Source organism: Rosa rugosa, chromosome 3 (assembly GCF_958449725.1).
Source record: "Rosa rugosa chromosome 3, drRosRugo1.1, whole genome shotgun sequence".
NCBI lineage: Eukaryota > Viridiplantae > Streptophyta > Magnoliopsida > Rosales > Rosaceae > Rosa > Rosa rugosa.
In genome coordinates this window covers 32,131,379-32,144,093 of record NC_084822.1, presented here as the reverse complement: position 1 = coordinate 32,144,093, position 12,715 = coordinate 32,131,379, and the positions used below count along the sequence as shown (strand labels likewise).

The window sequence follows — 12,715 nt, the reverse complement described above, 5'->3', positions numbered from 1 at the left end:
TGGTAGACTCGCCGGAACCGCTACTATCCCGACACAACCGACCTTTGCCATTCCAGCACTTCCGGCGGTCGGCCTCTCCCTTCAACCATTGGAAAAACGTGACGGAGCCTGGTGTGGGTGGTCACCAAACTTCACCTGAAATCAAGTCCGCCTCCAAGCCTCGACCCGACTGTGCTTCCAAATCCGCTGCACAGATCTGATCACCACCGCCGACCCACGTTTGCGACGACTGCACACACACTAATCCAGAACCCGACGTCGACACCAGTCCGATCACCGCGCGTCAAACTCTGCCTCGGATCCACAACCTTGGCCTCTCCACTGCAATTCGACGGGAAAAGTCTTCCCCACTTGCTCTACCGAACCGAGATAGCGACGCCGGAGCGTCAAAGGCAAACGGAGAAAGCCGCCGCCCTGCTTCACGAAACTAAGGTTTCAGAATCCAGCTCCGCGAAAAGTGGAGCACTATACATCGTTTGAAACTTATTTCATCTTGTTCTAATTTTAACCATTCTAGTTTTCCAAAAAAGCACCATATATATTCTCAGAAAAAAAAAAAAAAAAAAAAAAAAACACCATATATAATATACCACCACATTGACCATTTGCAGAAATAACAAAGCAATCATCATAAGGTAACTTCTTCATTTTATTTAAGATAGTATCAGAAGTTCTTCTATCCATGATACAGAACACATCTGGGTCAAAGGAAGAAGCACAATACAGAGATTGTGCAACAAAACCAAACCATGCACTACCCCTGCTATTCCAACTTAGAATCTTCATGGTTTCTGCATCTTAGGAGATGAGGCGCTGTCCTCCTCAGCTTCAGCATCAATATCAGCCATGCTATGGTCCTCGTTCATATCCCTAGTCCTCTTCCTAGAGCCAGAGCTTATCCCAGAACTATCAGCCTTAAACACCAAAGCCCTCTTTCCATTGATCATTTTGATCTCAAACTCATTCAGGTTTTCATCACCTCCCACAAAGCCTTACTCGAGTTATATGTCAAGGGTGAAGGCTTACCAACTGTTAGAACTTATAAACCTATACCACAAACACTCGTCGGGTGAACAAGCAGAGTTTTATTTTCTACTTATCCAGTAACTTACACTTGACAATTGAACGTGGACACGAATGATCCAGTTATGCATAAAACCAATCACCAACAATATCATTACTGTTGTAAATCATTATGGCTATATCATGTAAATAGATATAGGGTAAATCATTATGTTGTTATAGGCTTACCCTTTCCATGTTTTATGGATGACTTTAGGAATCCTTGTTTTATGGAGGACTTTAGGGGTCCTTGTTTTATGGAGGACTTTAGGCTACATGTTCCCTATCTTCCACTATATGTAGTCCATTTCTCATCCATGTTATGAGGAGAAAAACAGAAAATACTACACTTATTATCTGCATCTAAACTCTCTCTCTCTCTCAAGTTCTTAGAAGCAAAGCTCTCTCCATTTTCTGAAACACTTTCTATGTTAGTTTTACAACACGTTATCAGCACGAATAGCTCTAGGATTCGGATTGCAGATTGACAAGAGAAGAGGTGAATAACTCTTGGGTTGCAGAGAAGAGGTAGTTCATCATTCAATCAACATCAGTCTACAAGCTCTACAACCAAGTAGGTTTTTCCAAACAAAAACCAATTTCGCTGTTTCATTTTACCTTCTGATGTCTGTGTTCCAGTATTTATTTAAAATAGTAATTCAACTCCAAAATTCACCAAATTTTGTATGCTGGAGTCCTTATATGTTTAGTACATCTCTGTAAATTTTCATATTTTTCTGGGTAGTTTTGCTTAGTGTTTCAGTTCGTTTTTTGACTGTTGTTCAGTAGGAACTGCAGTCACAGTTTATGACTTTTGTTGAAGCATCTAGTTTAACTTAATCCTCTATGAGAGACACTTATTTCTCTTGCATTATAATTGGCATGATTGAAAAAAAAGGGAAAGAAAGAGGAAAATCAATAGCTTTTAATTTAGCTATCAATTCATGTATATTGTGACGAATATCTATATATACTTGTTTGGACTTTGTGATAATGATACATCTTTCCTTCATTATTTATTATGATAATGTTTTGTGGTGTTACCTGCTCATATTAAATTTAAATATTTTACCCGCTTAAATTCTTTGCATTAGAATATATATGTGCGGAATGCAGGTACTTAACGAACCGGAAGTTCACACACATAAACATTGAACCAAAATTTCATACATAAATATTGAACCAGAAGTTCACATATAGTATCGAACCTGTAGTTTTGACAACACTGAAATATTATGAATCTTTCCAAGTAGGCTCACCCAATTCGATGTGATGTCTAGGCAAGATACAATGAGGCTGTGTACTTAAGAGAGCCTCGCTCCACCCAAACCTCATACTCTTACCTGGTCGTATTTAATTGGAGTTACCAAAAGGGTTGAGTAATAACTTTTCATTCCTTGGCAGACCAGCTTGAGCCCAGCAGGCCCACTCTTCCTCTGCGGGACCTAGCAGCCCAGCAGGCCTCACACACCATTTAAATTACGCATGAAAGGCCGGGTCACAAGCCCGCAGACTAAGCCCGATAGGCTTCACTATCAAGCCCATTCCTTTGGTCCAGCAGAATCAAATAAAAGGAAAAATGATTTGATTCTACTGAGATTTGAACCCAGACAATGTACATGTCATTATGGCTATTGCAAATAAATTCACCATATTTCATATGTGTAATTAATTGCCAGAAGCATTTATTCACATAATTGTGTGACAATTAATATGTTATATTACTAGCATGCAATTAATATCTCAATTGATTTGTGATTTCCATTTATTCAATTTGTGAGATATTATTTCAATTTGCTCTATTCAATATTATTGTGTTACTTGTCTAAATTTTCGCACTAGAATATATGTGTAGAAAATGCAGGTACCTAATGAACTAGAAGTTCTAAATGAACCAGTAGTTCATACACATATCGAACTTGTAGTTTCGATAATGCCATTTAAGAAACTTGAAGTTTCCTTCATAAATTCACCACACATGATAAAACCAGTAGATTTTACATGTTTAATCCGATTTTTCATACCATGTTATAGAACCTGAAGTTCCTATTAGTTGCTTATGGACGATATTACCCAAAGCACTAAGATTATTTGTTCCTTTCCTGTAAGAAATACCAAATCTCAACAAACTTGACTTTGTTTCTTTGGAGGTTTCCGGAAGAAACTATCTAAAGTGGTTCAAGATGTGATAATTCATCTAACTGCAAAGAAGATGAGATCAACAATCAATGCTAACAATGTCGTCATTGAGGCTTTTAATATGAGTGCCATAATTTTCAAAGGAAACATATGGAGAAAACACTCCAAGTTGAGTATCCGATGAAGAGGATACACAGATTCTTTGGGTCGCTCTAGAAGAGCACTTTCACCATCAAATGACCATTTTCTTGCTTGAAGCAAGACATGATTGGCAGAACGAAATTAGCCCATATGACCGTCTGCCACTTGGCCAAAGCCCAAGAGGCCATGTAATCAGGCTCCACGTGGTAGGAACCATGATGCCATAACTCAGCAAGCCCGAGTTGAAAGGAACACTGGTCCGGCCCGCTGCCACCAGAATCGATCAGCATGATCTTTGTTATCAATGTGGAGGAATTGACTGCTGGTCCCGCACCTGTTGTGCGATAGCCTAAGCAGTAGATGAGTATTACGCCAGTCGCAGAACTCGAAATACCAACTTTATTAAAGGGTCATTTTCTATCGATTCCACACTAGAGATCATGGATTTTCAGGCAGTTACTGAACATACCGAGGATTAGAACTCGAAGACATGGGTATAATTGGCCCCTTGTGCCATATCTATTTCATCTTAATGAATGAAACATCTTCGGATTTTGGTGATTTATGTTTTCAATTATTTTGGATTATAGAAATGTGGTTATGTTCGAATATATTTAATTCAATAAACTTATTCATACATGTGATCCATTGAATTAAATAAATGAATAGGCATATTCTGTGGGGAAGTTTGTTGTCCGGTTAAAAGTGCTATTACGCACACCATACTCCGAGATCGGAGATATGTTTCAAACTTATTGCCCATGCATACCTCTGTGACAACCATATCAGGCCAATCCAACCTGATAGAGGGCTATGGCAAAGCCCACTTTATGTTGTCCAATGGTACTGAATTTACCATTAATGAGGCCTTATATTCTCCACGTTCCAGAAGAACGTTATTGAGTATTAAGGATATTCGAACCAACATTTATCACGTTGAAACCCCTAAGAAAAATGAGTGTAATATCTTTGCATAACCTCTGAATGTGCGGCCAGAAGCGTATATTGGAGAAATTGAAATTTGTTAGCCAGAAGCTAACCAATTCGAGCAACTACTTGCTATGGCATGACCATTTGGGACACCCAGGTCAAAGTATGATGCACCGTATCCTCAACTTATCACACGGGCATCCCCTTCTGAATAAGGGTCCTGTGTTTAGTAACACATTACGCCAAACTTGCTCGTTAGGAATGTTAAACTCTAGACCATCATGTGCAAAGACTAGTATATACACACACCATTTTTCTGCACAGAATGCAAGGAAAATTTGTGGACCTTTCCAACCACCATGCGGACAATTTAAATATTTCATGGTTGTGGTTGATGTATCGACAAAGTGATCACATGTTACACTATTGTCCGCAAGAAAATGCTGCTTTTGCTAAACTCTCGCCCAGATCATGAAATTGTGGATCACCACTCGGATTATCCCATAAAGTCCATAAGACCTGATAATGTCGGAGAGTTTACAGATTGTCACTTTGATGAGACAGTCTTCCCGCCGTTAGGGGGAGATAAGAACGTTACCGTTCCTGATGAACGACGTGAATTGACGTGGAATGTCCCCACTATGTCTCATCTCGATCCCTGAACCGCACAATGCGATAGTGAAGTGCGGAGAATTCTAGATCTACAAAGTGTAGCCCAAAATATGCCAGACGCTTTCTCTGATCTAGCTAAAGTGACGAGATCACATATACCTGCTGCAAATGTGCCTGCAAGAATAGATGTCCCTGTAGGACGCGTTGTCCCGGATGGACGAGGTACGACCATGGCGGCTAACCAGTCACATGTCCCTGCCCAGAAGCGAGGTAGACCACTAGGTTCGAAGGATTCCTATCCCCGGAAGAGGGTAAAACCAGCACAAACGAATCCACTAGACATCGCGATCTCAACTGATCCATCTCACGAGATAATTCCAGATTATGGGTCCGTCCTAGAAAAGACAACGTTGGGGGACGCTCCAACGTTTGAACCCACTCTCGAGAATAGAGAAATCTCGATAAATTATGCATGCTTAAGTGAGATTTGGAATCGAAATGAGATTATCATCGATGATATATTTGTATTCGCGGTAGCTACCGAAATTATAACTAGCGATGACATCGAACCTCGCTCCGTTGATAATGTCAACGTAGAGACGACTGGCCAAAATGGAAAGAAGCAATCCAGGTCAAATTAGATTCCTTGACAAAGAGAAAGGTGTTTTGGACCTGTTGTTCCTACACCTCCCCATGTTAAACCTGTAGAATTTAAATGGGTATTTATAAGGAAGCGTAATGAGAAAAATGAGATTGTGATACACAAAGCTCGTCTAGTGGCGCAAGAATTTTCTCAACGCCCTGTGATTGATTACGAGGACGCGTATTCTCCCGTAATGAACGTCATAACGTTCCACTACCTTATCAATTTGGTAGTTTCCGAAAAACTGAATATGCAGCTTATGAATGTGGTCATAACTTATCTCTAGGGGGATCATAATACAGAAATATACCTGAAAGTTCCTGAAGAACTTAATATACCCGATGCAAATAGTTCTAGACCACGGAACACGCTCTCCATTAGTTTTGAGGCGTTCACTTTATGGATTGAAACAATCCAGACGGAGGTGGTATAACCGTCTAAGTGAATATTTAATCAGGATGGGATATGTGAATAATAAACTATGCCCATGCGTGTTTATTAAGGAAACAAGTTCCTAGTTTAGAATTGTGGCGGTCTATGTCAATGACATGAATTTGATCGATACTCCTGAAGAGATCAAGGAAACCGCAAAGCACCTGAAGTTGGAATTTGAGATGAAAGGCCTTGGGAGAACAAATTATTGTCTCGACCTGGAGCCCGAGCACAGTGCAGATGAAATTTTGGTCCATCAACCAAATTACATCCAGAAGATGTTAAGATGCTTTAATGAGGATAAAAGCAAGCACACCCATGATCGTCTGAAGTCTAGAGAGAACCGTATCGTCCTGCAGATGATAACGAAGAGATATTGGTACCAGAAGTCTCATATCTAAGTGCAATAGGCGCATTATTGTACTTGGCTCAATGCCCTAGATAGGACATCTCATTCGATGTGAACTTGTTAGCTAGATATAGCTCTGCGCCAACACGCCGCCACTGGAATGGCATGAAAGACATTTTTCCGCTACCTTAGAGGTACAACGGATATGGGCTTATTCTATCCCTACGCATCAAGGAATGGATCAAACCCCCTTGATCCTCAGAATGATGCTCGCCTTGTTGGATATGCTGATATAGACTATCTATCAGACCCGCACAAGGCACGTTCCCAAACTGGTTATGTCTTTACCATTGGGAATACTGCAATTTCTTGGAGGTCTACGAAATAGACACTTGTTGCTACCTCTTCGAATCATGCTGAGATACTAGCTCTTCAAGAAGCAGTATGTGAATGTACATGGCTAAGAGCCGTTACAAAGCATGTTCGAAGCACATGTGGACTGCATTCCACCACTGATGAACCAACCATTATCTACGAGGATAATGCTGCTTACATAGAGCAGATGAAGACGGGTTTCATCAAAGGAGACAACACCAAACATATTGCACCGAAGTTCTTCTTCAATCAGCAACAACAGGAGCATCAGAAGATTGAAGTCAAGCAGATTCGATCTGAAGATAATCGTGCAGACCTCTTTACCAAGTCACTACCAAAGTCTACATTCCAGAAGCATGTTCAAGGTATTGGTCTACGTAAACTATCTGAATTACCTAACATGTAATTTTCAGGGGGAGTCGAAATCAGGGGGAGTATCCCGAAGCATATACACTTGACCATCGTGTACTCTTTTCGTCCTTCGTCCAGGGTTATTTTGTCCCACTGGGTTTTGTTACCTGGCAAGGTTTTAACGAGGCACATCTTTAGAATGGTCACCCCACTTATACTACATCCTGAAGATGCTTTGATTTGACATATATGCATTTGCTCATCTTTTCCCTTCGACCACGGGTTTCTCCCACTGGGTTTACCGGGCAAGGTTTTGGTGTAGCAAATCTAAATGCATCCCTCTCGTAGACATACTACCTACTTATGATGCTAATAAGAAGACTCCACTTATCTCCGAAGCTGTGATATTACTACTCCACACTCATACGCGTTGTGCTCTTTTTCTCCTTCGACCAAGGTTGTTTTTTTCCCACAGGGTTTTTATTACTTGGCAAGGTTTTTGATGAGACAACTTAGAAGCGCACAACCCATGCAACACTATTGACATGAAATATCCAAGGGGGAGTGTTGTAAATCATTATGGCTATATCATGTAAATAGATATAGGGTAAATCATTATGTTGTTATAGGCTTACCCTTTCCATGTTTTATGGATGACTTTAGGAATCCTTGTTTTATGGAGGACTTTAGGGGTCCTTGTTTTATGGAGGACTTTAGGCTACATGTTCCCTATCTTCCACTATATGTAGTCCATTTCTCATCCATGTTATGAGGAGAAAAACAGAAAATACTACACTTATTATCTGCATCTAAACTCTCTCTCTCTCTCAAGTTCTTAGAAGCAAAGCTCTCTCCATTTTCTGAAACACTTTCTATGTTAGTTTTACAACAATTACATGAAAATAACAAGTCTTGGGGTATATTCTCGATCTGACAAGAAGCCAATAAGAAACAGAACAACAGTACTCCACCTGTGCATATTCCCTGCGGAACCAACCAAATAAAAATTCAATTAACTATTAATTATGTGGGCAGAGAAGTACTACATTTCTCACATACAGTTATAAAGTTTAGGAAAGATAATGCAAGAAAAATGAAATAATATTATGTACCTTTTGGGAAGGAGGAAAGAATACTAGGACAAGCTCTCGTAAGACAACCCAGAAGATGTTTTGTAATGATGGTCAATTATGCGGATGTGTTGTACCTTTGGACGATCCACACCGCCTTCTCGTATGGACTCTACAAGCTTCCTTGTAACAGACTCCAGATACAATTTTTCGAGATGAGTAAGGTATTCAAGACCATGCGGCAATGTCTTCAATTTCTTGCAGCTTCGAAGTCCCAGGTATTGGAGATTTGGCATCACCCCTTTTTCTACACTTGCCTTATTCAATACTCGGAAATTGAACAACTCCAAATGTGTAAGCTTTGCAAAGCCTCTACTGAAACTCATCTCTTTCCCAACATAAGCATTATCAAGGAGAATACGTTCCAGACAGGGAAGCGCCTCAATTTGAGGCAGTAAATCTTCTTCAAGTCTACACCAAAGCAGCTCTATATGTGTGAGGCACTGCAATGAACAAAACCAACATGGTATGCTTTCCAGTTTACCCCGTAACAAAAGGGACTCAAGATACGGAGGAGGTGAAGCAAGTGCGTCAATTCGAAGAATTCCCTCCGAACTATCACTTACCGATAAATTCAACCAGACCAGGATCTTCATCTTCTGAATTGAGGCACAGAGCTCTATTTCATCACTTTCTTTTACATTTGTAATGCCAAGCATCCTAAGTTGGGTCATTTTTCTCAGAAGTCTGATCATGTTTTTATCTGACTGAACAAAAAATAAATCTTGCAACTTCTTGAACATAGAAATATGTGATGATGCTCTAATCCCACTAGCACATATGAAGGTCTCAAATCCAGTATCATTGAAATGTCCCATATACAGATGGCGCAGGTTTATCAACTCTGAACTTCCACTAGGAAGTATCTTTATGTTTGTGTCACTGATGTCCAAGGTTTGAAGGTTGTGGAGCCTTCCAATGTCTTTTGGAAGCCTTTTAATCCGAGTTCCTCTAAGATTCAAATATCTTAAATTGAATAAGTACACTAGATTGTTTGGAAGCTTATCAATTGGTACATTTTCCAAATCTAGAACTCTCAACAAGTAGAACCCAGAAGACCATGTATTTGATAACAATGGAGAACGTAAGCCAGAAGGAAACACAAGAAATGTACGCAGCTGCAACATACCTGTGCACAATTCAATTTCTCCTTCAGTTGTATGAATTGCCAAACGGCGAACTCTAGTTTCTTCCATTAGTCCTCTCCTATCAAATACGACACCAAACTTTTCTCTTTCTGAAGTTGAGAGAGCAATCTCCCTCATCAGATCATGCATCAGACACTGTTCTGGGATTCTAGATTGAGAATCCTTCTTTACAAATTGCAACATGCTGCGAAAAGTTAGCTCTATAAGATACCTCTCTGCAAGGTCTTCTAGTGTGACCCCATTGACATGTTCAATAAACCCTTCAGCTATCCACAATCTAACAAGCCTGTATCTTCCGATCAAATGATCTTCTGGGAAAAGGGAACAATATAAGAAACAATGTTTCAAACGGTATGGCAAATCATTGTAACTAAGCAACAAGATGCTCTTCACCGGTTCAAGAAAGTGATCGTTTGTAAGATGCCAATTTAAGTTGTTGCGCACTTCTCTCCACTCAGCAGATGATTTCTTTGAAGACATAAGACCACCTAGAGTCACGATAGCCAAAGGTAGGCCTTTACACTTTGCCACTAGTTCAAAAGCTAATGTTTCAAGCTCTGTTGGACAACACTTATTATGATAAGTTAAGAATGCTTTCCGACTGAAGAGCTCCCAGGCATCATTCTTCTCCAAGGGTTGAATGCGATGAACAAGGCTTTCAACTCCAAAAGAATGGAATGCTACGTCATCGTTTCGAGTTGTTAGCAGGATTCGACTTCCAAGTTGTCTATCTTGAAGTGATACCCTTATTTCTCTCAAAAGTTGGATATTCCACACATCATCCAAAACAACTACGTATCTTTTGAACTCCAAGTAGTTCACCAGTATCTCTAGCAATTCCTTGTAGCTCATGGAATTCAAACTTCCAGGGACGATTTCCTTCCTTGACTGGTGAAATCCCTTGATCAAGCTTCGAAACAAGTCTTCAATCACATAAGTTTGTGAAACGGTAATCCATGCATAACATTCGAAATGCTTCTTTACAGTATCATCGGTGAAGATCTTGGCAACTAGAGTTGTCTTTCCTGATCCTCCCATCCCGACCACAGAAACAACAATTTGATGTTGTACCTCATTCATCAGCCATCCTATTAACAGTTTCTTCTTGTCTTCAAATCCTACAAGTTCATCTTCTGTAATGAAAAGAGATGACTCTGCTTGGTTCTGCACCCGATTGCGAATATCATTGGAACCTGTTCCTTCCACACGACTAATACCATATCTCTTTTTTCTCTCTGGAATCTCTTTGATGGTTTTTGTGATTTTCTGCAACTTTTTGGCAATTTGACGCCTGTACCAAAGATACTCTGGAATTTGAATGCATTTGCGAAGCCACCTTACAAAACGACCCCTGCATTGAAATCTGGTTGGAATGTGAACGGTTTTGCGAAGCCACCTTGCAAACCGACCCCTGTACCAATTCTTTGGAATAAGAGTGGTTTTGCATAGCAACCTTGCAAATCGACCTCCATTTCGCTGCTCATGCATGCGGTACATGAATTCATCAATAATATCTTCAACATCATAGACAGAGTTTCTAATGCTTGCTACCCATTCCTTCCCTCCTTCTGTGTCTATTTTCTTTCCCTCAGCATCCTCTAGGAAAGATTTCATGCTTATCAGCTCCTGCTTAATCTCATCCACTTGATCACGAACACCTGCGATGGAGGATGCTTCCTTCTCAAGAACTTCCTCAATTTTACCAATCAAGAACTCTGTTGCAGCTGAGGTCATATTGGCTTCTATGGTATATATCTGCCTAATTAATCACAGAATCATATCTGAAATCAGAGTCTATTGGCCTTGAATGGAACAATGGATCAACATTCTATCACAGCATATTGTAGCATTTCAATAAGAATTTAGTAACAGAATGGCAAATGGCAAATTAGTGCATTGCATTACTTTATTAGACATGTGGGTGCTTCAATATATATATATATATATATATATATATATATATATATATATATATATATATATATATGTATGAATCATCAGCGTATTATATGATACTTGCCTATTAAAAAAATTGTGACTGTACTCTTTAGTATCTGGAAAGTCCACTCTGTGATTACCTACTTTACTGTTGGAATTATATTCTGTCACCAAGTTGAAGACTTCTGACCAAAAAAAAAAAAATTCAACAGTTTTTCTTTTTCCTTTTGCTGAACACACTAAAATACTAGTAATCAAAGTTCACAGTTCTAATCATTACCAGCCAGTATCGGTTGTGATGGTAAAGTGAATCCACGTACCTCAATTAGGAACCTCCATGGTTTCTAATGAGGAAAGACTAAGATGATAGAGCCTGGTTTTGGCGTTACAAGGCTTAAGATTGTACAGTTTAAGAATAAGATTAAGTTTGTTTCAGCATTCTGAGCAGGACTGGGGCTGGTTCAGTTGAAATCTTCCAAGTTGTAAATTCATCCTAGGTTAGAGCTCAGAGGAGTGAAATGATTAGCCTAGCCTGACTCGTATGTACTGTATCACTTTTTATATATTCAGATATCAAAGGACATATCCAGTTCAAAAGAAGGTGATGAGATTGAAGCCATGGACAAAATTGGTACATAACCTGATAACCCAAGATGCATGACTCTTAAAGCATTTATCAAAAGAAAAAGACTCTTTTAAAGCTGATAATCACAGAATATTTTGAGCCAACATGAAAACAAGATCTTTCATTGTTTCTTGCCAGGTAAACTGAGGTTAAAAAAAAAAAATGATTCTGCAAAAGACATATGGTATATCAAATAAAATTAACAACCTTACCGAACATGTGAGTGGGAACAACAACGATCACATACACGCCAGCTATGATCAGAAACCAGAATACGATTCCATTGACATGCTGCTTCCTTAATATGGTTTTATTTCCGAAAATTTGATTGGTTTTTGATTTGGTAGTTTTGCTCCTGAAAGAGGGTAAATCAAACCAGGATTGGTTTGCCCATTTGGTGGTTATCTGAGCCTAAAGAAATGAACAAAGTTAGTCAATGGTATCCTTCACCAGAGAAGTCCAAATAAACTGTTGCAAGCAAGTTGCCCACTTGCTACTTAATTAGTTTGTGCATTAGATTATATATGATATACCTATCTTTATCACTCAAATAAATCCAAGAAGATCAAATCAACTGTTTCTTTCTAATTTGTGTGTGTACTCTTCATATAGAAAATCAACAAGTTCTGGTGAATACACAAATTAGAGTTAGGCTTTTAGGCACATATACAGTTGGCCTTAACCATGGTTACATGCTAATCATCCAAATATTAGTCACCGTTTTTAACCATTATCAACAATATACATTATATATATACACACGCACACACGCAAAGTGGCAGTAAATTTATATTTAAGCCATTGAAGCTTCAGAAGAAAAAATTTCACTATTATCTGGAG

At 39.3% G+C, this 12,715-nt stretch overlaps 1 protein-coding gene across 4 annotated transcripts; it reads right to left on the bottom strand.

Annotated features, from left to right (window-relative positions):
* Positions 1–625: 625 nt before the first annotated feature.
* Positions 626–12,337, bottom strand: LOC133736520 (disease resistance protein RPM1-like). 4 transcript variants are annotated; one of them, XM_062164038.1, is made up of 4 exons: positions 12,083–12,337; positions 8,147–11,071; positions 7,931–8,018; positions 626–1,181 (listed from the first exon to the last, which is right to left on the bottom strand). In XM_062164038.1, the coding sequence occupies exon 2, from the start codon at positions 11,044–11,046 to the stop codon at positions 8,170–8,172; it is 2,877 nt and encodes a 958-aa protein (XP_062020022.1). In that variant the 5' UTR covers positions 11,047–11,071; positions 12,083–12,337; the 3' UTR covers positions 626–1,181; positions 7,931–8,018; positions 8,147–8,169. The 4 variants fall into 4 exon arrangements, with proteins under 4 accessions (XP_062020022.1, XP_062020020.1, XP_062020023.1 ...); XM_062164036.1 differs by having other exon boundaries at positions 8,147–11,067; XM_062164039.1 differs by having other exon boundaries at positions 8,147–11,067; positions 12,088–12,337.
* Between the last annotated feature and the right edge of the window lie 378 nt (positions 12,338–12,715).